This window comes from Chroicocephalus ridibundus, chromosome 1 (assembly GCF_963924245.1).
Source record: "Chroicocephalus ridibundus chromosome 1, bChrRid1.1, whole genome shotgun sequence".
Lineage (NCBI taxonomy): Eukaryota > Metazoa > Chordata > Aves > Charadriiformes > Laridae > Chroicocephalus > Chroicocephalus ridibundus.
Genome location: NC_086284.1, coordinates 179,219,605 through 179,247,518, shown reverse-complemented (window position 1 = coordinate 179,247,518; position 27,914 = coordinate 179,219,605). Strand labels below are relative to the sequence as shown.

General features: G+C 39.7%; 1 protein-coding gene across 7 annotated transcripts in view; it reads right to left on the bottom strand.

Moving 5' to 3' along the window:
* Window positions 1-741: 741 nt before the first annotated feature.
* Window positions 742-27,914, bottom strand: part of KCNC2 (potassium voltage-gated channel subfamily C member 2) — a 104,905-nt gene continuing 77,732 nt past the window's right edge. For 2 of the 7 annotated variants that reach the window (XM_063322924.1, XM_063322926.1), the window contains exons 3-5: window positions 10,389-11,319; window positions 7,813-7,980; window positions 742-3,867 (exon numbers count right to left, since the gene is read on the bottom strand). In XM_063322924.1, the coding sequence (XP_063178994.1) occupies window positions 3,731-3,867; window positions 7,813-7,980; window positions 10,389-11,319 (1,236 nt within the window). In that variant the 3' untranslated portion in view covers window positions 742-3,730. The other 5 variants (XM_063322928.1, XM_063322927.1, XM_063322931.1 and 2 more) reach the window with 5 other exon arrangements.

Sequence of the window (27,914 nt, the reverse complement as noted above, 5' to 3'; positions counted from 1 at the left end):
ATGTCAGGCACCATCTGGCTGTCAGTGTTTTCTACGGTCTTGCCCAACACAATTCACCACCTTGTCTGCATCCCACCTGGGGCTCCTCACTGGTGCCTGGGGGCAGACATCAGAGCTGCCTGACTGGAGCTGGCTGTGAGCCTTGTCCTGGCTAACCACCACACCTCTTCCTCACGTGGGTACTGCTCACAGGTCACAGTCCAGTCAATTCTTAACCTTTGGGCAAACTCAGCACATTGAGCTTTCGTGGTATGTCTCTATAACACATTTTCCAAAACTTGAACACCTCTTGATCCTGTTTTCTGGAATCTTTCTTACATTCCAGCACCTTTTCCAAAATACTGCGGTAATAGTCTCTCAGATCATGTGTACAGCTGTACTAGCTCCCTCACCCCTCTCAGACACTCTGTTCGTATTCAGGGATTTCACTGGTTGCCTCAAATACAGTATTGGATTAGAAGTTTTAAGTAACCATTTATCACCTCCTTTTTAGGGTGACTTCACATGAGGATGCAATAAAACTGCCTTGACTCTGATAATATCTAGCCCAATCACAACTTCCACACAAGGCGTGGGGTCATTAACAAGAAGGAAGATTTTAAATTTCTTTGGAACCCAGCTCATGCTACTCTTTGAATTAGCTCCTCAAGAACCCCAGGAAACTGGTTTGAGAATTGGGATGGCCAGTGGCAGGCAGGGGACCGATACAGCTAAAGAAAGCGCATGAGCCACTTCAGAAGATATGTTCCAAGTTCCTCCCCAGGTCTTTTGCCTTTTATTCTCCAATTCAGGTATTACATTTCCACTGGTTTTCACCAGGATTGTGCATGCACCTTGACATGTTCACAGAAGTTCCACGATACAGAGTTTCACAACTGGGACAGGTCCCTACAATCGGGACACCAGGGTGACAAAACAGACTCTGGAGAATTTCCCACTGAATAGGATGGAGAGAACATAATTACCACATCGTAGCACTACAATGCCTCATAAACATAGAATAGACTAGATCCATTTACCACAAAAATCACAGAAAGTAACTGATCAAAGAATATCTCTTTTATGTAAAATATACATTTGTAGGATATAATTTTAATACAACTTTTATACTTATTTATGTTGGGTTTGCAACACTGAATTAAAAAAAAAAAAAACAAAAAACACAAAACAAACCCAAAATAGTCTTGCTGCCAGAATTTTATTTTTCATAATACTTATACTTTGAGGTAACAATGAAAGAAGACTGTGTGCTGTGAACAAAGTCAGTGATGTTTGTCTGCAGTCATATTTCTATTATCAAAGTGAAAAGTAAATTTAAGACTTGGCATGTACACTAGAATTCATACAAATATAGGTCATGGCAAACTGAGAAAGCAAGGACTTATGCAAACCTACTCTGTTCGTATTGGTGACCTTTGCAAAATATACCATTATTATGACAGAAGTCAAGACAGATGCAGTTTACATCACTATCATTATTAAGTGTGTGTCTTTGTATGATCCACAGCACAATTTACTGCAGGAACCAGGAATAATACACACAGGGGTGTGGGTCTTTGCATGGAGCCTTAGCAATGATGACTTGAATTCAGCTTTCCTTGATATAGATAAAAACTGATATTCCATGCACACATGTTTTATTTACAGCTGACTCATCAACAGTGACTAGTCACCCCTTCCTCTGGCAGCAGTAATTACAAGCAGTCTTTAATCTTCTTTAACAAGCTCTACTTCCCGTGTAAAGTCTCAGTGACCTCCTCAAGGCGTGAGTTGTTTATCAGGGCCCATTCAGCAGCAGCAGTCTCTTTCCAGTACAGTCCTTGGTATGGCTAAATTCCATTGTCCCTTTTTCAGCAGTCAAAAATCCATGATAAATTCTGTACAACACTGTAGTTAATATAACAGCAGCACCAGATATAATATTAATTCCTTTGCTAAAAGCTGTTTGCAGTTAATCTCTCTATTGACAATATTTTACCAAAACTAAATCAATGTACATCTCTAAATATCAGAAATGTATACTTTGATAAATACATTATTGTACAAGAATTCTGACATGCAGGTCATGCTATTGGGCTAGGCTGTATACAGAAGAACATGTCACATGATCAACAATAAGTTCTATTTCTTTTCCTAACAAAAAATAAAACATGACAATCAGGGATTATTCAACAATCTCAAGGATCCCTTAAGATTTGGGTTGTTACGGTCTTCCCCGTGTAGTCCTAAAACTCTGCAGTTTAGGGTAACTTTTCCTCACCAGCCCAGAACATAAAATCTGCCATTGCATTTGTCCTGTTGCATAAACAGAGGTTAATATTGAATGAAAAAGCCACTAGAGGAGATACAGTTTCAAAACTGTAATGAACGCTGGTTGCTAGGAGGAAGATTGATGCAATAGGCAACCGGTCAGTACTGTAAAGCCCCTACTAAACCCCACTCAAAAAATCTTCAGAGTGCTCATGTGAGTTAGTCTAGATGATACTAACTTGCACTTGAAAAATATATATATTTGTATCTATACACATCAGTATAGTCCATATGAAAAAAAGAGAAAAGGAGAAAAACGTCCTTAGTTAACCTTAAAAGAGGGGGGCATTTTAACAGTATCTCTGTGCTTTATGGAGACAGATGGAGAATACAGTAGACAGGTTGCAAAACAGACAGACAAACAACATATAGGACAAAGCACCTCAGAAAACATTGACTGAGGAAATTTTTGAAGCTCATGAGCCAGAGGTATAAGGCTGGTCAAAAACCCAACTTGAAAACCACTACCCTCTTACAGTGGTACAAAAAAGCCCCCAATAATGGTCTCAATTTTACTTGGTACTCAGCCTCTGAAAATGTTGAAGAACCCTGGAGTAGAGAAATGACTACAGTACCAAGCAGCACTTGCTAGCTTAAAATTGCAAGTCTGGATGGCGTTTACCTTTCTTGCATGTTTTGTGCCTTCCCCAAGCCATTAAGAAAGAGATCTGGCTTCTGCTTGCGTGTAACCAGTAATGACAACCTCTTTGCAGTTATCTGTGTGCAAACAACCGGAGACATTCAGAACTCTGATACAGCAATCCAGTACCAAAGTAAGTTAATCACAAAGTAAAGCCATTTATAAACAAGTAGATCATTAAAAAATAAAGGAAAATGTTAAACAAAGAAAAACAATCCCACATGCAGACCGGTTTATCAGTGCTTTCATTTCAGCAGGATGGTACAATGCGAGAACACACATCCAGAGCCTTCTGTGGTCTCCACAATCGGCAACACTGCTTGTCAGGTGATGGAGACAGGATGGTCCATGCAAATGAGCAGACCCAAGTCACATTGTGCGCAACCAAGACACGATTCCAGACATCTTCAGAATGGATTAGAGTCACAAGAAATGGAGGTTCAATGGAGTGACTGATAATTAGTTGGAAGCACGTTATTTTAAGTAGATCTCCCTGAAAATACACTTATTTATTGAATATACTGGCCAACGGCATCCACTACCTGTCCTTTTATTGCCACAGGAAAGTAGGACAATATCGTAGATAAAAGGAGAAGCGCTACCTTAGGTAACCAAGACAGAAATCTTCAGCTACCCAAGGGGCATTTCTTACTACTGACAGTTATATCATGCAGGAGTTATACCATATTTGTGGAGCCTATGGTTAATGCTACATTTATTTCCCATATGTGGTAAACAGTATTTGAATTAATACTATGTAGCCGATTGATGCCATCTGGTTTACAAGATGGAAGGGATGGGAGACCGAGAGCGCCTTAGAGGACAAGGTGAGCTGTAGGGTGATGTTACTGGAGACAGTCGCAGAGCATTGCCTGTCAAGCCAGCTATGTTGTTTAAGCTTCGAGATTTTTCGTAGCCTTGTATGAGAAAATGCACAGACATCAGTTGAATTCAGCCAAGAAAATAGACAAAGACAAACAATACAATGTAATGTAATCCAAGGAGCTATCTGGGACTCAGAGGGAATCTGCCTGCAAAAGAACTCAATGCTGAGACACATTACTAACAAAATATATTAATAAATAAAATTAGTTACAAATTAATGCAGCTATTCTTCCCCAGAAAATTAAACAGACCATCACACAAGAGGTCTGATCTGCTCTTCCACGTCCCATCTCGTGCTCAGTGCCGCTCTTCTGGCTTCAGCAGGGTTGCACAGTGTGCAAGATAAAGGACCCCAACAGGGTTACTGGTTGAGCTACCTGGCTAACCATAATTAAAACCCCATTAAGACAGACTATAAAACCTGGTAGAATTATATAATCTCTGCTAAACCCAATTAATAATAAAGGATGATTTTTCTTTAAAAATAAATAAATAATACAAAACACAAATAAAACTGTACACAGTATCTGTAAATCACTTCTGCAGAGGACTGAATGATACTGTGGGAAAGAAGTTCCATCTTCAGAAATATTAACCCTAAGACTTTGTGTCTAATATTAAAGTATAATAAGAGAGCAGAGTTTGATGTATTTGCAAATGCCTTCCGATTGGCAGATTTAAAACAGCATATTTGTGCTCATTCTCCAGCTGACTCAAATGAAATAAACGGTATTAATCCACATAAGCAAATAGTAAATAATTAATCATTAAACAAGGCAACCACATAATGCTTCACAATTTGGAGGGAACATTGCACTTGCAGACATTTTTGTTCACATACACTGTGGGCTCTAGCTACTGACTTTTTGCTACATCTAGATTGTTCTCACCGTGTAGAGGCTACGCTGTAAAATGTCGGGAAAGCCTTGCCGTTCACTGCCTCACTATCTTTATGCTCAAGTATTTTCAATACCACCTGAATAATCCCACTTATGAAGAAAAAGATCAGCCCATCGGTCTGGAGAGAGGTATCGGAAAGGAAATACAACAAAGATGAAGCCAGACTGGACCTCGCTCCTCAAGTACATAGATACGTGCTTCACCGCAAGCACGAGAAGCCCCATTCATTTCAATGGCACTACCTATCTTCTTGAAGACAAGTATGTGTCTAAGCATTTGGCAGGTTAAGACACTCAGGTATAAATTGCTTACAGGGAAATACTGAGACTTTTCCCATAGAAACTATAAAATGTCAACGACAATACAGCTAAACATTACACAGGATGTCACCAGACATTTTTGTTTCTTATTGAAACAGTTAGTGGCTCAAATTCCAGATCTCCAGATAACAGACAGCTAACAGACGGTTGTTAACATCTTCAGGAAAAATCGTATCTTAGGTTGTCCCCTAACAACAATTAACATATTTCTTACCTACTGAGAATTGCATACTGTAAAACTGTACTTAACAGCAAATGTATAACCTCACGTCTGCTAAAAGTTTGTACAATGTTATCTCCAGATTGCAAGGGCAGGGTAGACTGTGATGCGTCACAGACTTCTGATACATTTCAAAAACAGCCTCCAGTTTCTGAGTTTCTATCAGTATTTACAAAGATTAGAAAGAATCATGTTTGAGAGGGGAATAGAAGGGAAGCACACTGCTAGTGTGAATATTTAACCTCCCCTGTAAACATAAAGCTTACCAAAAAAAATCAAAAGAATCAGAATCAGGTAGCTTTTTTTTTTTTTTTTTTTTTTTTTTTTTACACAGAAACTAGGAAACTATTTCTTAAAAATATTTTTCCTGATACTTTTCTAATGATAAAAGCAAAGAACTGATAGAGGAAGATAGTAAAGATGATAAAGAAAACAGGAACTCCTCAAAAATGAAAACCACACAAGATGAATAGAGATAGAAGCATGATCCACAATCAGTGCTTTCTGCGTATTTCAGTGGGGTTTGGATCAGCTCTGAATCGGTATCACCTTAGAGATGGAGATAAGATGCTAATGGAAAAAAGCTCAGAATAAACAATCATTGAACGCAACCAAGAACCAACGCAGGAACGAACCAAACAAGAAGGATGTACCAAAAGAAAGAAAGGGAAAAAATAAAATGAAAAAGCAATAGACTTGATGTGTGAATTAAATCCAAGTATTCAAAACCATTTGGATGCTACTTGAGGATGTTTTCTGCTTATGAGCTAACTTCCCTGCTCTATACAAAATAAAGTTCAAAGCCAGTGGCCAAAACATTTCAGCCTAGACTAAGGTTATCATCAGAACCAATCAAAGGGCAGAACTGTCAGTTCTGAACTCAAGCCCCATTTTCTAGCAAAAACTATGGAAAAATTTTCTCTTGAATCTGGATTTTGAAATGAAAATATTCATGCGGTCTCACTACAAAATATGTTTTACTGTTATATGAATACATCTTTAGTAGCTAATGGGTAACTTCTTTTATTATTTCTGATCTGTTCCAATTACAGTTGCTGACAAATGAACAGCACTCAAATGTTTATACTAACATTTCTAAAAGTCAAGAACCTTATCTTGCAAGATGCCATGGCAATCTGCCTTATTCAGGTGTTCCTGACCTCCTCTAAAGACTGGACCCTTACCATGAGAGATATTGTAAATAATCCCAGTTGTTGAGAAGACAGTGAGAAATATACACACAGTGGAAAATGCCCTAAATCCATGCAAAAACATGTTTGCAATGAAGTCCCATTTAGTCTAAACATTATATATAGGAATATGTAAAACACAGAGACAATCGTACTCTTTACAAATACCATACACATCAAACTCTGGTTGCATATCTGCCTTCACAGGTTCAACCTACTGATCTCATCCTTTTGAAATGTAAAACAAGCATTTGCAGAATAATCCAAGAGAAGTTCTTTAGCATCTATGGCTTGCTGGAATAGCCACGTTTGCTGTGCACAAAGCAAGTTTAAAAAAAAAACAAACACAAGAACCAGAAAAATCTCAGCCAAAAATGTTTGTCCAGTGCCATATGGCTACTGCAGATGAACTCTGAGGTGAACAACTGCACATCAGCACTCAGGAACATGAAACCTGTTGGAATGATAACAATTTGCCAAGAAACCAAAGCAATTCTAATCTAAGGAAACAGCAAGACTACCGCTGGCATTGCTGATTTGGGGTCTATACCCTGAGGCTAGGCTTCTAGCCATAGCCAGCTGTGGCCTGATGGGACAGCCCCACCTTTAGTCACCTGGGTGATACAGAAAATGACAGAAGGTTTTGCAAACTCTGCCTGGGGAACCCCATCCTACCGAACAGTGAGTAATCAGATTTGAAGAGGCTGAATAACTAGAAAGGCATTTTTAGCACCTTGCAAGATCAAACATTGTTTATTGTGTTATTTAGTTGAATTCTGGTTGGGGTAGACAGTCACCTTTTAGTATAAGCGGTGTGCTTCAAAGAGGAAGCACTTTGTGGCATTATGAACTCAAATTTTCCTTGAAATAAAATCTAAATAGCATCTCATATGATGTGCTTTGTTGTGTTCAGAACAAAGATGCTGCTTACTTCTGACATTTCAACCTTTTAAGTGTAATTTATTTAGCTGTAATTTTTGCTAAGTTATTAAGTGCAGATGAAAGTTATTAAATAATTAATTTGTCTTTTAGAATGACAAATGGTATTGAGTGATGAGTGGTTGGATGAGCGAGGTCTGACTTGCAGGCTTTTCCATTAAAGGTAACAGACAAATGAAGACAAAAGTGAAATGAGGGTCCAACATCAAGCACATTTTGTGAAGATTAAAGGAGATGAGTGTTTCTAAAAGGAAAACAAGAAAAGAATGACTAGGAATAAAGAAAAAAGATACATTGTGAGTACAGTCTTTCCTCTTAGAGCATTGTGCACAACATTTTACTCTAAGCTTGCTTTTCACAACCACATTGCTGAGTAAACTTTTATGATCTAATGAAAGAAGTCCATACCTTTCCTGATCCCTCCATCAGTAGCACACGTGTAATCACCTGTTGTCAGTAGGAAACATGTTCCCCCTCTTCTGTTTTTGTCTCTGGTACTAGAGCGTCTGATGGGAGGGAGCCTTTCACCAGGTGAGAGTGGCTGCTCACTTCCTGCACTGTCTTCACCTGATAACACTGGTTAAAGCACCATGCCCATTTACAGACAATAATGAATGAGGAAATGAGACATCACAAAGAGCTTATGCTGAATGCCGGATATTCCCATCACTCAAAAATAGTTATAAGGTAAATCATTAGAAGAAAACAAGAATGCAATTCACCATTAATGAGTACAAAATGGCCAAAAGCGATTGGTTTTTTTTTTATTTTATTCGAGAACAAATGATCTTTTGACTTTTCCTGTTCTTCTTTAAAATCCCGTATAAAGTTCTACTAAACTAACACGAAATAAGAAATAATCAAATCAAGGCTCAGCCTATTATAGATTTTAACTTTTCAGAGTACAGTCAGCCTTGGATATTTCAAACAAGCATTTACTACTGTGGCTATTCTTTTTGGTAAAGAAGAAGTTGTGTTAGTCATTTTTGCTTAGAATATGTTGTTTAGCATATTTTTAGTGCAACCCCTCCCCCAGAAGGGTTAAATTTCCAATATTTGGCACTCAAATCTGTTTAGTAACACAGAGCTTTCATTTCTATACTCATCACACTTGCACTGCCCGTCATCATAAGTACCCAACATTAAATGCTGTCTTTGGTCTGTGTAGTTTATTTTGTCAAACAGAAAAACTCACCTCTCCTGATTTGGCACTCCCAAAGGACTCTCTTTTAAAATTACCTACTATTTCAGATTCACGCCACACTTCAAGAAAAAAAAATCTCTGCTCAATACAGTACATAACAGGTAACGGCATGTTACTGACTTGCATTTAAACCTGAGCATGGGTTTTTCTGAATGGGTAGTGCAAAGGGCTATATTCCAGCCTTGAAGTTTCGCACAGAATTCCTAGTGACTCTAATAGCATTCTCTACCAGAAATAAAGCTACAGTGCACAATGTGAGCGGTGGCACTACTGAAGAGAAAGTTAATACTTTAAAATGTGTCCTTTTTGCATATCCGCTTTCTCTCTAACTTCAAGGACTATAGCACCTTGTAAATAAAGCTGCAGACACAGAGAAGTGTCTCTTTGCTCTGATCACACTGAGCGTCCTCCATTCCAGAATACCTTTAGTAGGCCCTGATGGCACGAAAAAGCTGTTATCATTAACACTTTAAAGATGTTGTCTGAAAGCGGGTATCAGTCAAAGCACTGTAAAACTAACTATATTCCACCCTCAGTGTGAGTCCTTTCAAGGGTTTCCATCCTCTTAAATATATTTCGGATGTTCAAAAAGCTGTGTTAACTTTTTCTGTGAACACTTACTCGGAGACTGAAACCGAGTTTCTTTGAACATAAATGCCATTCAGTAACAGAGCAACAGACCAAAGATGGATATTGTTCAGAGACCGATTTTCCAGACTCTTCTTTTTAAATACTAAATTTCAACTACTAAGTGACACCAGTCATGAGTGGTTTTGCTCTTACTATTCTTTAGCAGCTGTCAAACAGGCCTCTAATGACTGGTATGTGAGCTTCGTAATCGGATTGTGCTTGGTTTAAGAATAAAAACATTCAAAAAACAACCGAAAAAATCCTTGCTGCTAAAAAAGTTGTGTTAATTATACTGAGAGATATATATTTACTCTTTAATTTGAAGAGATACGGAATATGGGGCAGTGGTTTGGAGGGGCAGAGGCTGTCATTTGATATGCATTTTCACAGAGATTAGCACAGAATACTCTTTATCCATCATTTGGAACTCTAACAAGTGAGGTAATATAAATCATAAAAATCAACACTATAATGACGATGTAGCTAAGGGCTGTCATTTTCATTTTTCTTGACAAACTTTACATCAGCTATACTACTAGCATTCAATTAATAGTAAATATCATGCAATGTCTCATCTAACACAGACAAAGGAGGTTCTTCTAGCCAGGGAAGCAGAATGCCAAATGGAAAGAAAGCTAGAAAGAGAGTTTCTTCTTATTTCCTTTGAGTGCTGGGCTTTTGATGTAAAGCACCTGCTCCTTTTAAATGACTACTTCTTTGTAGGATCTTGCTTAACAGGCCACGATGTGGCACAGGCAAAGCTGACACAAGAGACAGACACTGAGGCAAAACACCATGGAGTCCAACAGGGTGGGACACGGTGGCTGCTCAAATAGTCACAGTCATGCAGAAAAACAAGAAACATCCATACGACGCAACAAACAACAGGCAAAAGAAAAGGTTGATATCATCAGCAGGAAAGCATTCTCAACAGAGCAAGCAAAACTGTATAGACCAGCTACATAGAGGTTTGGGAACATCGCTATAACTATTTTGTCCTCTATGAGACTGACACACGCAAACACTGGAGGGGAGAAGGGTGGGAGCTATGTCTTCTCCTGGCAGAAAGACTGGCTGCTTTCTGACCCCTACCAAACATACTGGTCTATAAAGTGTTTTCAGAGGACATGCATTTCTATTGGGGTCCTACCTGATGATCTATTGTGCTCCATCAGCTGGTTGTCCTTGCCCAGGCAGATGTCCCCCTGTGTGCTATTGCAGGCCATGTTCAAGTCTGTCTTGCAGAAGGTGGGTGAGCTGGCTTGAGGAGCAGGAGGGATGTGCTTCTTCCGTTTCCTCGGCAGTTTCTGCTTTGCCATGGCCAGGGAATAGTACATCCCAAAATTGTTAACAATCACAGGCACGGGCATGGCTATGGTGAGCACCCCCGCCAGGGCACACAGGGCTCCCACCAGCATGCCTGACCAAGTTCGTGGATACATATCCCCATATCCCAGGGTGGTCATGGTGACTACAGCCCACCAGAAGCCAATAGGGATATTTTTGAACTGCGTGTGCTCACTCGCTGATGGGTCATTAGGCTGGGCTCCCACCCTCTCTGCGTAGTAGATCATGGTGGCAAATATCAAAACACCGAGTGCCAGGAATATTATCAGCAGCAAAAATTCGTTGGTGCTGGCTCGCAGAGTGTGGCCCAGCACGCGGAGTCCCACAAAGTGCCGGGTGAGCTTGAAGATTCGCAGGATCCTCACGAACCTTACCACCCTGAGGAAACCAAGCACGTCCTTAGCAGCTTTGGAGGAGAGCCCGCTCAGGCCCACTTCCAGGTAAAACGGCAGAATGGCCACAAAGTCAATGATATTCAAGAGGTTTTTGATGAATTCGAGTTTGTTGGGGGAAAAAACAACACGTACTAAAAATTCAAATGTAAACCACACCACGCAGACTCCTTCCACATATGTCAGGGCAGGATCTGTCTCAATTTCATACTGTAGCACAGTTTCTGTCCCATTGACAACCTGCTCAGTTTTGTTTATAATAGTATTGAAAGCCTCATGCGTTTCCAGGCAAAAGGTTGTGATTGAAACTAGGATGAAGAATAAAGAGGCAAAGGCGATGAACTGAAACAAAAAGAGGGAAAAGAGACATCAGAACCACACAGCTCCTCATGCTAATACTAACAGCGTCAGTGATCATTATACATCTTTTACTGATCATCCCCAAATGATTCACAAATTTGTATGGATAAAACTTTGCATCTAGGCCACAGGAGAGCAGCAGACAGCTCTCACATGTAGGCCAGGAGTCTGGGAGCAGGAAAAGCCTTGGTGATGGACACCATGACAGGGTACAACTCATCCAGAAAGTGGCAATGAATTCTTAAATCCTCGCTAAATCATCTGAATTCCATTTGGTTGTGAAGGGACCCTAAAAACAGCCCCCATACCCAACCACAGCAAAATTTAAGGCTGTCCACCTCTCACATAGTGGAAAACAAGGCTGACCCTAATGGTCTTGAGATTATGGTTCACATCTGGCCTGAAGGGCACCTCAGATGGTCCTAGGAACAGATCCAAACATCAGGTTTCCTTTGGATTTTCAATGGCTGACAAACACAGGATATTCACGGGCAGAAAATGCCTTCCGTGTTACAGGTGGAGTTGGTTGAACCACCTCTTTAGTTTGCAGTCATCAATCACTCGTACTCTCAGGGAGGACTCAGAGTAAACCTAGCTGAACCTCTCTCACTGCAGTGGCAGAGCTTGGCCAGTGTGTTAGGATCCACAATCCTGCTATCAAAGTTACAAATCCAGGACAATATGAACAAATAAGGAAACACAAATCCAGTTCTGGTAGGGGCACATGAACAGATAAAATACAGCTAAATAACGTGGAGACAGCCCTCACGGAGGATTCTTAAAGACATAAAAAACATTTACTGCCTGATCTGCGACTCATTCATCACTGTCAAGCATTGAATAAAACAGAACGTCCAGGACACGATCTCATAAAAATTAACACCAAGCCAAAGAGCTGGAAGGGGTAATAAACTTTCTTACGCTCAGTAAAACATGCCAAGTGAAAAGGTGTTTTGAGGGTAGTTGCTCCTTTGCTACAATGGTTAGCTACTTTTAAGCGACCATACATTACCACCATGATAGCACTCCAACGGCAACGGCATAGTACATGAATAGATGATGTGTTTAAATGCCTCCCTGAGCTAGGGTTTGTAACATGTTATCAATGTGTTTGTTATTCTGGATTTTCAGCTTAATAGACATTTTATAGCCAGTATTATCCCGAAAAAAACTCTCTGAAGACTTGAAAATTTTCTAAGGTGCTAGAGGCCCAAAGAGGCAAAAAGATGTCTAAGGAGGTTTTTGAAAATATCTAGTGCCTATGTAGTTCCTTACATAACTAACAGCTTGAAATTGTACCATTGCGTAATATCAAGAAAGAAACATATTTCTTTCAAAACGGCAGCAAATTACTAACTCTTTTTGCCTTTCGATTTTTATAATTTTAAACTGTCACTTGCTAGTAAACCAAATAGCAAGAGGAATGCTCTTCATCCTTTTTAATATTATTTATTTCAGTAAATAAACCTAATATATTTTATGTTTCCCTAAATACTACTTACAAGTCACTCAGGGAATGGCTCTTTTTATGTTAATCCCCAACCTGAAACTGAATACCTTGAAGCAGCCCAGCAAGAAGAAAAAAATATCATATCCTCTACAACCAGCCTACTGGAAAAGGCAGCTTACAGTCCGGGTCCCAGTGGAACAGGCAAGAGAAAACGTGGCAGCAGGATGCTGATACGTTGCAACACCAAAACCTTGAATCTCACTGAAAAAATCTAGTTACAAGGGAGACAGAACAGCAGCCGTAAGCAAGAATTCCTCCCTTCTGACACTTTAATCCAAGCTGCAACATTGCAGCAAAACTGATTTTGTGTACTTTGGGTATGATCGAGTTTAGTATTATCACACCGACTGAGTATTGTGTGCCACTGGAGATCATTTGGGCTGGTACAATACTGAATGGTTGCATTTTTCTAACCAAGAACATTAGTTAGACAACAAAACGTTGTCTCTACAACCAGTAGAGAGAATTGCGCTTTTTTCTGAGAAACAAGTATAAATTTGCAATGCAGGCCTGGCAAATTTATTATATTCAGACTCACAAGATATATCTGTCTATCAAAAAAACCCCATATATCTACCTATATCTGATATATGCATCTTGTTTATGGCTTCCTTTCTTCAATCAATGAAACAAAGTTATTACACCAAGCCCCACAATTACAAATGTTCTAAATCTGTTATCTTTCAGAAAGGACTGACTCAGGGACTGCACTGAACACTTATCATCCGGTCTGAACTTCTGGTCATGAGCTAAGCAAACAATCTTACACTGGCTGGCTGATTTTTACCGAACAGGCTTTTCTGCTTTTGCCTTAACTACAAAATTGCTGCTAGACGTTCATAGCTCATTTCTTCCTGGCACCTGACACCAACATACACCAAAAAGCCTCGGCCTTGTGTGAGACACCTGAAGTCAGCAAATCCGACCAGATTTATATTACCTAAGTGAATTAATCTCAGCAAATCTTTGGAAAACCTCTCTGTAACATGGACAGAGAATTTATCAGACTCTAAGCCACCAGTGGGCTAAGAATGACCCTTGGGATGCTCCTAGAATGTCCTAGAGCATCCTCCAGCATCTTTCTACACAGTGAAGGAGGGAAAAAAACAAACAAATCTGTGGAGGCCGAGGATCACTGGAGCTAAATCAGCACTGCATTTTGCAATCTGGATGAGAACTTTTAATAGATAAAATATTGGGCAGCCTCTTTAATAGCAACACTTTGGTGATTTCAGGCAACTGTGAATATTTTCTGCCTGAAAAGAACAGAAAATTACATTCAACCTAGCCAAACTAAAATTCACCAACAACTTAGATGTAATAAGGATTAAATGTGCATTCCGCAGTGCACTGAATCTAATATTACGTAAATAATTAGCACCTGTTTCTGGGCTGTATTTCAGAAAGGGAATCCATTCTGGTTCAGATCCTTTCTAAAAAAATGGCAAATACCAAGGGATTAACTAGAAGTAGAATGGCCTGACAAGCTATTTATTACTGTTTTGTTCCACTCTGACACTGTGAAAGGCCACAGTGCACTTGGCACTCGGCAAAGCAGATCTAAATTTTTAACTGTGCACCTACATTCAACAGCGCTTTATTACCCTTAAAGGAAAAAAAACATTCAGTCATTTCCAAAATTCCCTGAGTATCCTACTCTGTTATCCTAAAGAAATCATCTTTCGGAGGTTAGAGCAAACAAAGGCAAGAAAAAAACATTAATCTGGTGACAAATTTCTTGATAATCCTGCAATTTCCATTCATAGCAATGTAAAACAATGAGATATACACATTTTGCCGTGCACACAATAGCATATACATCACTGATTTTGAGCAAAGACACTCATTCCTTTTATCTCTTGTTGAGTTTTGTTTTAAACTGTAAACTCATTGGATCAGGACATTCTGGACAGAGCTTGCACATCACCTAGCATGATGAAACCTCATACATAAGAAGACCTACAACGTTACTGTAATAGTCAGAGGGTTCAGAGAACATGCAAGAAGAAAATACAATGGCCCATGCAAGAAGGAACATTTTATCAGTCAAAGAAAAATGCTTAGGGATTTACTTTACATTAAGAAAGATACTTCCTTAATATTATATTACATAATACTAGGCAATGGATTGACCAGACTCTAGCACGTTTTTCACAAACGGTTGTCATGATAGAGATGAAATTAAGTCATGTGCTACCCTCACTTTATGCTATCCTTCTGCTTCATCACAATTCCATCTTGTCTCATTTTGAAGGCAATGACCACCTAAAAACACATCCATTTTTGTTCATGTGGGCAAGCACCATGTTTCAGACAAAGTCGGTACAGATCCAAACTCCCAGATTCTCCAGTGGATGGGATCAACAAAGTTCTCTTCCTTAGTCCTGCTACTGTCCACAATAATTGGGCATTAACTGGGCCAAGCTTTTTGGGGTTTGGTTGGGGTTTTTTTATGAAACACATAAATCTAAAAGGAGTTAGCCTTATGATCATTTTAGGAAGGTCACATGAAGAGACAATTTTTTGTTTGAAACATTAGCAACCTTTCACTGTAAGAAGTTATGAAAACTTAGGTTTTGACTAGCTGCAAGACAAATTCAGCCTTGTTACACAGCTGAACAGCTTCACTGACCCCCTTTTTTAAACCAAAGATTGTGGCCCAAGCACATGGCTTGAAATTCTTTGGGAAAACATTGAAGAAAAATCTTCAAATAAGACCAAAATTATCAGGATCCTTTTCTCATTTCTCAAAAGTTTAAAAAAAAAATAGTTGTTTCTTGTTTGTTTCAATGGACCAGATAAAGCTATCTTTCTTCATTTAGGTTTTCTCTTTTCCCCCTGAGGGACAACACTTAGTTCTACATGACAGAATGGTTGTATAGACACTCCAGGGCCACCAAACCAGCCTTCTTCAGAATTGAAATTAATACAAGTTGAATGAATAAAAAGTTAAGTCCATTTTTGCCAGAAGAGAGCAGTTAAAAGTTACGAAAATGTTCAGTATGTAACACACAGCATGCAGAACATTCCTCATTAAGTAGTTAAAGCTCTCAGTAGGCTGCTGATTCCCTCTGCTCACATTTTGAAGGCAGTGTGCACCCAATTTTGTTCATGTGCGTCGGCATCACATTTCAGGCAATGTTGGTACAGATTCCAGCTCCCAGCTTCTGCAGTTGATGGGATCACCAGCCAAGCACTGTTGCTGAGTCCTACTAATGTTCACAGTAAGTGGATTAATCATCTACAACTTGATTTTTGATGAAGCACATAAATCTAAAGTGAATATCAGATGCCTGCAGATAACTTGTTGGAAATAGAAAATTTAATGATTCCTATTTTGAATTCAGTGTCCCATGGGGAACTGAGTTGCTCAGAGTTTAAAGCAATTTCAAAAAGTACAACCAATTCTAGAACTGCAAATTGAGCAGTCTGTGAATTATCAGAACTTATGTGCATCCAATGCCATGTTTTACCTCGCATATAGCTCCTAAAGCACCTTGAAGAAATTAAGGTCACTTTAAAAACCTGCAAATGACCTGACAACAGTCTCGTAGGCCATGTCTGGATTTCACAGTAGGAAAAGGCACTTGGTAAGAGGATGCTTTGGCTCAAGCCTGCCCAAGCTTCCTCTCCAACACAAACCCAGGCGTGGGACTGGTTGCACAACTTGATGTTGTCCTGTGATGGAGCCAAGGCCTGACTTCAGTCATTCTCAGGTTTATCAGCTTAGACACAGCCCAAATAAAACAGCAACAGAAACTGATCCTCACACTCAGGTGTGCTATTCATATTCATAAAATCAGACTCGTACTACTCCATATTCAAGATATGCTTTGTCTGTCCATCCCGCACCCTTGTAACTGGCTATTTCTACATATTATTTAGTATTCCAAGAGGGACGGATCATAGTCAGTGAAGAAGTTAATGCACGGTTAATTGTGGGTAGTCACAGTCACCCTTACTTATTGTTTCAAAGTTGTTTTGAATAAAATCTCTCACAACATTTCAGTATTTTCCCAGGAAGAGTCTGTATCCTATCTAGATACAACTTGTTCTGGGGCTGAATCTCAACACCTCCTCCTTCAACTCCCCCCACTGTGTAATGTATATTTTCTAACATGAGTATTCAATAGCAGCTTTTAAGGTTCCGTTAGTTCATTAGCGTTTCATTCCAGGACTTAGAAGGCTTGCCCTTGACACACTTGACTACAGAAAAAGAAAACTAATGAATATTTGATAAGCCCTTGGAAATACAACATTTAATATTCTCTGATGCAGGTACAGAATTGCCTTTAAAGAAAAAAGTCGACAATGTTACTTTAAACAAATATCTTCACAGGCACATTATGAAACTTGATACCTGCATGTTGCTGGAATTTAAAACAATTTTTAAAAAACCCAATAATCCTTCCCATCACACTTAGAATAAAAATACAACTACAGGGAGATGGGCACAGAAATGAGATTGCGTTTTATTTCTTAAACCAGCTTTGACAGCTTGTCTGCTATTCAAACTAAAATCCTACTTTCATTACAAAAGAGAAGAGTTTACTGAATGACTCTTAACTTTTCCTGACCAAAACATGAGTGGGGGAGTTTCCAAAGTCATCAGTTCTTTGCTTTCCCACCAGAGCATTTGTGCTAAACAGAACCCTCAAAACAGCGTCACTTTTCTGTTGGATAACAAAATACTTGAAAGGGAAGCAGTATTTTTTTTTCCTAATATCATACTCATTTTGAAAAATCAAAAATAAACTTCCATACTTGGAGATTTACAGATTATTTCCATTGTTCACATTTCTTAGTTCAAGCTTCATCTTTTCATAGTTCAGAATATGATACAAAGAATTTGAAAAAATAACTGATTCAGTTTCCTCCTTCTACTAACCCTCTGACCACATAAATGAGCTAATCTATGCATTAAATGTATACAATATCATTGACTGCAAAAATTTAGTCAGATATATTCATTAAAAAATTGTATTTTACAGTTTTTCTTCATATGCACTCTAAGACTCATTGATCAACACTATTTCTTAGAATAATACAGTTATAAGTGATTATAGCAAAATTAAATATTCCCATCATAAACATTATAATCTGATACTGACTTTTTTTTCTGTCAAGGTTCAGGAAAGTAGGGGTTTTGTTCCTGTAAATCTTCCATAAATTTGCCCCGTAATATTCTCCACAAGACTTTTTTATTCTTCCAGGAATTCAAACACCTAGTTACTTTATGGAATCCCTCTGGTTCTGCAAGACTGAGACTCAATCAAACAGGGAATAAAGCCAATGTCACGTAGTGTTTCCAGTCAGTCACAATTAACTTGCAATGCTGATTTTTTAATCTAGTTTTATAACTGCTTAGTCATATAAAACCAAAGTCTGAAAAAAAAATCCCATAAAAATTGCAATAAATTTGAGGGATTTGGGCATTCAATGAAACTATGACTCGACTTAAGGAGAAAAAGAAACTGTATTTGTAAAGTACATGGCATGCTTCACTCTAATGAGTAGCAACTAACGTTGGAATGAAATCACAGAATTAGATACCACTTCCAGCTTTAAAGAGAGTTGTCTCAGGATTTAGATTTGACAGGTTGTCCTCATTTCTTGTTTTAACATGATAGATTTCTTTTTTCCTCTGTTTAATTTTGTCATGCTATCAATCAGGAGACTGCTAAAATCATAATGTGATTTCAGAATGAGCTCTTGTGATGACCTTACCTCTCTGTATGGTTTAATGTTCTCTGGGGTGAAATTTAAACATTAACGTTCATTTTACACAAACCCAAATATCTCACCAAACAGATCACGAGTCTCTTTATGAGTCTGTTCCTCAAAGTTGCTATTCTTCCTTAGCTATAAGCTCCCTTGGAAAATAATCATTTCACAGGAAAAAAAAAAAAAAAAAAGAAGAAGAAAAAAAAAGGAAAAGTCACATATGTTTTTGTGCTTTTTTTATGCATTTTCGGTGCATTGCATCTGGGTATACTGAGTGAGAAACCAAATACCACCAGAAGCTACTAACCAAACTACTGGCATTTGAAATATAAACTCAAGGCAAATACGCTATCAGTTTGCTTCAACACTCATAAATCATAATCTCTCATTATCATTCTCCAAAGATTAAGGAATGGATACACACACATAATTTTAAATAAATCTTCAAGGGAAAACCAAAAGTATGATATATGAAGTATCAGGCACTAAAAGAAGACCAATATATTGTCTCTAAGAGTCTGTAACTCATCCTCCTTTTGGGAGATAAGGTGGAATGTCAGCATTAAACTCTTTTCTAAATGTCTACAGAAAGATTTAATAGCCCAACCATGGCATCCTAACTGAGAAGCTATAGCCATTATAACTTCTCAAACATCAAGCCACAGTAGGTAGAGTTCTGGCCAGTATTTTAGTTTTCATCCTGTGAAAAATAAGTCTCCTGTTTTCAAATACCCAGCACAGTTCCTCCTCATTTGTACTCTCTCCTGCTAACGTTGTTTCACATTCAGTTTAATGGTTAACATTCTGCTGCTATGATTCTGTGCATAGTCATATTCGAATGAAAAAATCTATATATCAATATACTTTCATTGATATACTGTTTAAGAACAGCCTATAAGTAATATGCTATGCATAGATTTATAGTGCTGGAGTATTCACAGTTCAGACTGGCTACCATCTGTACGTAGTAGTGGGAACACAAATGTTCTCTTGCTTGCTCATTCTTTTCCCATTTGTTATAGTTTTACAAAGCAGTTGTCTTTCTGTACCAGCTGGAGCACAAATAAAAAGGTTATGAATGCCTCTTTTCATATTCAGAAATCCAGGTCCACAATTAAGTCGCTCTAACTCAGCTGTCAGGTAAATCAGCAGTCTGACACCAGCTTAACCAGTTTAACATATCTGACTCAACAAATCTTAGGCACATCTACATTTTAAAGCAGACCATAAAGAAAACCAGAGTTACAAATTTTGCTGCATTTTAATTGCATTTAAGTGACGTATATCTTCCCAAAGGATTCAAAACTGATTTACAAACCTACTCTGATATAGACACATGTTCTGCTGCTCAGCATGGAAAATTTTGCCTCTGCTGAGCAACTGGAAAGATCATAGAATCATTTAGGTTGGAAAAGACCTTTCAGACCACCATGTCCAACTATTAACCTAGCACTGGCAAGTCCTCCACTAAACCATGTCCCTCAGCACTACATCTACATGTTTTTTAAATACCTTCAGGGATGGTTACTCAACCGCTTCCCTGGGCAGCCTGTTCCACTGTTTGATAACCCCTTCCGTGAAGAAATTATTCCTAATATCCATCCTAAACCTCCCCTGGCAGAACTTGAGGCCATTTCCTCTCATCCTATCACTTGTTACCTGGGAGAAGAGACCAACCCCCACCTCGCTACAACCTCCTTTCAGGTAGTTGTAGAGAGTGATAAGGTCTCCCCTCAGCCTCCTTTTCTCCAGGCTAAACAACCCCAGCTCCCTCAGCTGCTCCTCATAAGACTTGTGCTCGATACCCTTCACCAGCTTCGTTGCCCTTCTCTGGACCCACTCCAGCACCTCAATGTCTTTCTTGTAGTAAGGAAGGGGCCCAAAACTGGACACAGTACTCGAGGTGGGGCCTCACCAGTGCCGAGTACAGGGGGACGACCACTTCCCTAGTCCTGCTGGCCACGCTATTCCTGATACAGGCCAGATGTGATATTGTGTTTCTGTGGCAGTGCTACACTTCATGCAGTGGGGGTTCCCAGGACAGAACGGATCTGCTGCCATTCCCTTGTACTCATCCCTGGTTGCCTTATGTCCAAGAAAGATTTATTTCCTAAATGACCAGCATGGTTTCCCACTAGGGAAATCAAAATCATCTGACTTTGTTGTCCCATTGAGTGGCTGTCACACATGTCACACTGGCACACAACATACATCCCACCACCTGTTTTTCACTCCTGAAGACTCAGCAGAACTGCCTGAAAAGCAATTAAGCTGCCTCCAAAAGCTTCCTTTTCCCATCCACTTGAATTTATCAAGCTTGTTTTACTTGTGATCTTTCTGAGCTGTGACTATCCCAGCAATGTTTTAGGTTTTACAGCCAGCTGTGCTGATTTTTTTTTTTTCACTAGACTTCACATTTATATTCTAGCTATCAGTTTTTAAAAAAGCATCAGCAAGGTTCACTTTGACCTGGCTTTACTGTAAAGGTCTACATGGTTACACAGCCTGATAAGCAAACCACAGCTGCTCATTCATTAAACATCGGTATAAATCTATGCACTGAAACAGGCAAAATATTTCTGGAGGCTGCAAGAATGCAAAGGATGTTCTTCCTGGAGTCAAGGCAAAGGTGAGGAAAACAGTGAGAATTCTCAGTACATATTCTGGGTCTTGTATCAGACATTTAGAGGCTTCCTATTGCTACGAACATCTTCCAAAAAGAAACTAAAATCTTTGGAGGGTTGAAGAAGGCAGATTTTTGAAGCACCCATTTTAGCCAATCCCAAATCTCCATGCTGAGTCGAATTAGCCTCTCTGCACGCTTTGTTTCCCTTCCCTAGGCTACCTGCCATTCACACCATTACAGCAGAGATTAGGCTCTGGGACCTGGCAAGTACAACACCAGCCGTATCTTTCTGCACTTGATTTATCATGAAAAGATTTCACTTGGCTCAATGGGTCAAAACTGGAAAAAAAAATCTTCAGTATAATATTATTTATTATTAATAGACTTTCGTACCCATACAGACAAATGGAGAAAAGAGACAAATTCTTAAGAAGACAAATTCATGAAAATTCTATTATACTGTAGTTTGCCTAGTACATAAATCCATTAAAATTACAGAAACATTTTCATCCCTATCATCTCTGTCTCACTTAAGCACTCAGGCTCACTTGTCTACTTTTTCTCTCACTCAAAACAAATCTGGTGGTCTAATTCAGAATTACACTTGGGTGAATTTAGAAAACTTTAATACTTTGAGGCTTGACATCCATTAAGATACGTAATAGAGCCCATCTTAGCTTTCACCAGAGAAGCCTTATAACCAAACCATCTAACGTTGTTTTGCCATCCCAAACCTAACCAAAACATACTGGAATTACTTATAACTTTTCCAGGCCTGTGTCTTTCCTGTACAACATAATAAAACTTCTACTGCAAGAGCTAGAATAGAAATTGCCAAACTACTTCTTAAAAATTGAAGGGACAGAGCCATCTCCAAGATATTCAAAAGTGTAGGCAGAGCCTTCAAACAACTGATTACCAGGTCTCTTTTAACTGGAAGCTCTTTCTTCCTTATACTAATTAAGCAGCACTGGTTTAATTTTTCATACCTACACCACAGTAATACAACACGGTTGATATTAACTGGTACCCTTGTTTCATGATTGCAAATCAGTTACAGGAAAGCAAAACCACAATGAATAGGCTACCTAAACTATGGTATTGTCTAAATCTCAGTTGCTTGGTATGGTGGTCTTAATGATGAGCTTCCAATGCAGCAGATTCTGTGGAGTAATCTAGATTTAATAAAAGCAAATTATGAACCCAGAAACTTCATCGTATGGCTTCTTACAGGCACTGTCACAACTGCAATCCAGTGGACAAAACTCCTCTGCCATTTGCACTTGCAGGGTAGCCAACAACGGGAGTAGTTTATGACTCATGTAGAGCACACAGTGACGAGACTTGGCGATCTCAAGCTCCCTGGTTCTGACATGAAAAGCTTCTAGGGAGCACAGATCTTTTTTTCACCCATGTGCCCATAGCTTGCTCCATTCTCCTTTTCAGACTCCAGTGTGCCCCTGCCATGGTATTGTCTCTTCCCTGTCCTTCACTCCTTTTCTGAACCTCATCACTACTCCTCAGGTTTACACTTGGATCCCAGACTTTCCTCCTCTCTTCTTCCGAGCAACCTGTTCTTAACTTGATTTTTATATCCGTGTCCTGTATCTCCAATCACTCCTTGTTTTCATACGCAGCTCTCTCTCCAGAGCTGATGTGCCTCCCCTCTTTCAGGGTCCTCCTCCAGCCTCAGCCTTCACTTTACACGCTGTCCCTGGCTCTTTGTCCCAGCCCATTTGCTCAGCCAACCCTATTTTGCTCCTAGTCTCAATCTCTGTATCTTTCTACCTCCCTCCACATTTCTGGAGGATCTTCAAGCCCTTCTTCTCTGACATAAACCACAACCACCTCCCTGTTTCCCCTCTCCAAAAGCACCTTTGCCTTCCTTCTGCTCCAATGCTGATACCAGGAACCATGGTTACTTGGTCCAGCCACTGTGAAGTATCTTTTCCACTTCCACTCATCACCTTATCAGGATTTTTATGCCAGTATGCTCTCCCTGTGTGGTTTCTATGACTTTTATATTTGAATATGAAGGACACACATGCCTGCAAACTCATCTGCTTTTTCAAACCAAATTAATGGTCTAATGAAAGATATTATTTCTTCCTCGAAACCTGGCCTCATTTTGAGGCTGAAGGCTTCCTCCCCCACATCAGCTAGATGCCAGCAAAGTGGTAGAGAGCATAGGATAAATGCTGACCTTAATTAAACAAATCTACCATCTAATAAAATTAAAACAGTTCCTCTTTAGAGAAAAGCTTATGCTTCTCCATAGGCAAATCACTGGATAGTCTATACAATAAAATCACTATCTCCGCTTTAACCTCTTCCTAGGTCAGACAAGGCGGTGTCCTTGGAATTCCTCCATGATCTCACAGAAGCCTCTGAAAAGTCTGTAAAGGTCTTAAAAAAGTCTTTGAGGTACCTAAATTTATGAACTCTGCACCCTAACACTGGTACAGCTGAAAGAGTGATGCACTTAAGAGAACAGTTTGAGGTCAGAAGGGCGTTTTTATGAAAGGAGGAAGGGGAAGGCGGTTAAAGCTCCTGTGCATGATGTATGTGAATATGTTTCAAGCTCACAACACAATCACATAGATCAAAGCTAAATTTAGAGACAGTGAATTATTCATTGCAACAGTAGTCGGCTAGGCTTATCCGGACTCTCAGGAACTGAGCACGTCACTCCAGACGACACTAGTTCATACAGACACATTGTTTTTTCAGATACATCTTTTGACTCCATGGTGCAAAAAAAAATTGCATTGGTCAACAAGTTGCCCAGAATCTTGTTGAAGGTTTTCCTAAAGATAGGTAAAAAACTATATGTAGCTTACTTGCAGTTTTTGATAGATCAAAATTCCCTGTCTCCAGGGATGCAGAAATGACAGTTCAATAGAACTGAGAAAGGGAACATAAGAAAGAGAAAAGCCACCAGTACGACAGTTATTAGGATACTCAGACAACTGAGACATTCAGATTTCATCCCTGCCCTGTTCAAAGCAGACACTTGAACTGAGATGAAAGATAGTTCAAGTCCCTCCTCTAGATCCTGAGAGACGCATGTTTAAGCATATGAAAAAGATTACGCAAGTTTCTGAGAGGGATTATATGATATAGGGCCTGTGATAACAGAGAATTGGACTGAAAGACCCAAGAGCCTCCTCCAGCCCTCTGTCCCCATGAATATTTCCAAATCCAATTTACACATTTATTTAATACACAGATTATGTTCTAAGCTATTGCCATTTCAAGCATTAGCATTGAAGCCGCATACAGCACCATTTCAAATGCATTCCTATTATTTAAAAGCATCTGCATTGCCAACATTACTTAGCTTAAACATTCCTTAGAGATTTATCACCAGTTTGCCCTAGGGACTGACACTAATCGTTATACTCAGGGTAGGACTAATTAGCACAATGACAAATACCAGGGATGTTGTGCACAGACCATCATCCTGCTGAAGATTTCTTTATCCAAGAGCTTGTTACCAACAAGCGGGAGGCTGCGAGCAGCAGAGGGGAATCATGTGGGACTTGCCTTGTGACCTCAGGAGAACTGAGGAATGAATTCCTGTGTCAAACCTGTTGGTTCACCATAGCCAATATATCTTCAGAACCAGGTGCTGAGATGGACAAGAGTGTTCATCCCAACCCAGCAGGCTTCAGAAGCAGCCTTCCCAACTTGCCAGGGAAAGCTACCATCTGTCTGCTGCACTTTTGCTTTGTAGAAAAACTACCTCTCTTTCAGAGGTATAACAGTTAGTCAGAAAATAAATATCCTTTCCCTTGTGATTCTAAACCCCATTTATTTATTTTTTAACTTACACTAATAGCTTACTTACGAAAAATCAACAGTAGAATATACACAGTGGACCCATTCCAGGATCTTTTTGATTAAATTCTCCGCACAAAGGGGTGTGGGAAGAAACATAATCTTAGCATAAACATTTGGATGTCTTGGATGGCTAAAATTCATCTGCAGTAAAGCAGCCAGCAATATCAACATTTATATTATCACTTATATGTCAGAGTCAAAGTGCCATTGAGTTTACAGAGGCTGTTCTTGCCCCTGCAACTAGGATTTCAGGCTACCTGAAGGAAAGTAATTCTAGACTGGTTACAATTTGGGCTGGTATCTTTATAATGATCCTCAAAGCAATGAAAGGCAACGTTTGTAGCATGCAGAGGAAACTTTGCATCAAGGGAACACGATTCTCTAGAGGGAGTTTCTGTGGTGAAGACCAGAGTCAGGAAATCACGCAGTAAAGGGGTTCTTCGACATGACTTGAGATCTTGCTGGTGATTACGCATAGAGTGGGAACTCCAGGGGAATGAATTGCCACTGCTGCAGCTACCAGGAGGACTATGCTTATTAGAGACTGTTTGTGAATGGAATCTGCAAAAGGAGTGGCATGCTGTCCTGATTTGGGCTGGGTTGGCCAATGACGAGACGACAGATGCTCTCCTCCACCCGTCGGTCCAAGGAGAGGAAGAAGAGAGATAAAGAGATTTGTGAGTTTAGAAAAAAAACTAAACTAGTTTAATGACATACTAATAATAAAATGAAAAGGAAATAATGAAATAGATACAATATATAAAAATATGTACAAATCCGGATCAAGTTCCTAGGAAGATGTCACCGGCAGGCACTGGAAAAGTTCCAGACTGGACTCAGTGACAAATGGGAACTGGAACACGCTGACCGGGATCCAAGGTAGACAAACTGACAGGGTCCTTCTCAGATGTCAGTCACTGAAGAAAGAGACAATGAAGAAGCAACCATCGGAGTAGAGCTGAAGAAGAGGAACCATCCTGACTCCTTTAATCCCTCAGCTTTTGTACTCCTTTTATATACTCCTATAAAACTTTTATACAGTTCCATCCCAGCGTGGCAGATGGGATGGAACACCCTGCTGGTCATTTTGGGTCACCTGACCTGTCCCCTCCTCCCCACTGGGGTGACCCCTCCATGGGGTAAACGACAGGGTCAGCTGTCCCTGGTTGCCACAGCAACAAGTAAGAGAAGGTTCCTCTCTCACCGAAAAGGAAGGTGGCTCCGCTCAACCCCAAACCAGGGCACACGCAATGCTGCACGGGGGCACATTTTGCAGTTTCCATTTCCAGTTTAAGGTCCACATGGGATATTTACTGCTGGTGCATTCCTTTCAAGACTGGTTATGTCTGTCTGCATACTTCTCTTAAACAAGGACCTTGTACACGGATTTACAAGTGTTGTCGCTGCTGAAATATGCATGTGACACACCAACAGACATTGGTCACTGGTGGCATTTATGAAGTAGCAAACTGGGCTTTGGGGAACTCTGTGTTTTTGTATTTAGGGCTTTGCAGTCCTGATTTGAAGGGTAATAAATTCTCTTTGTTTACATATCACTGACAGTCATACAACATCGACAAAATGATGCATGCCAAGAAAAACAACTTTATTTAACAGCATACAAGCAGAGAAGTCTAGTGTCAGGCTCAGCCTTCATTTTCACCTTTTTTCTTCAGCTCTTTTTCATCAGTTCACCTACTCACCCTTCTCTTACCATTCTGCAGTTCAAGATGTAGAATATGAAGATAAGCCATTTCATCACGAATTTTATAGATGGTTTGCTTCTTCAGGATTTGAATGAAAGCCCATTTCCTTGGTGTCTAATGAAATCTGCCCTGGTAACTCTTGGGGAAACTGAAAACAAAACCAAAAAATTACCAGGATGCTAGTGGTGACTGTGTTCTCTACAGCCTCCTAATTCCTAACAAAATCACTGTTACTCACAAATGATTCTTAACCATTGAGACTCTCTGTCCCTTAAGATGTTCAGAATTATAACAACTGCATTAAAACATCAACCTTTATTCAAACAGGGGTCAGTCGTTTGGGGTTTTTTTGAGGGGGGGTGTTGTTGGACTGAAGTTTCTAGGAGAGATGCTGATCACTAAAACAGTCTAATATAAAGTTATCCCTTGCAGTGTGTAGGATTGCTTTGCCAAGCAAGAGCAGAGACACATTAAGAGACTGACAAACCTGAAAGGCTGGGGGAAACAGAAGCTAACTTAAATGCACCAGAGAATTCTTTCTGGTTTGCAGGACATGGCAGAGAGAGGTCTTCTTCCTGTCCCATTTCAGGAATAAAAGGCTGCTTCTTCCTTTAGTAAAGGATATGCACCACTACAATGCTATGTTTATAATATATGCTATTTTCAGTTCAAATACAGATTGCTTATACTTCATAGAGTCATAGAATACCAGGTTGGAAGGGACCTCAAGGATCTGGTCCAACTTTTCTTGGCAAAAACACGGTCTAGACAAGATGGCCCAGCACCCTGTCCAGCTGAATCTTAAAAGTGTCCAATATTGGGGAATCTACCACTTCCCTGGGGAGTTTATTCCAATGGCTGATTGTTCGCACTGTGAAAATTTTTTCTATTGTGTCCAATCGGAATCTCCCCAGGAATAACTTGTACCCATTACCTCTCGTCGTTTCCATGTGACTCCTTGTAAAAAGGGAGTCTCCTTCTTTTCTGTAGCCAATCTTTAAATACTGGAACATAGTGATAAGGTGTCCCCTAAGCCTTCTTTTCTGAAGGCTGAACAAACCCAATTCTCTGAAAACCCAGTTCTGTCAAGCCTGCCTATGGCAGGCTTCCCAGACCTTTGGTGCATATCTCACAGTGCACTTATGAGTTTGGTCCCTAGGGAAAGACA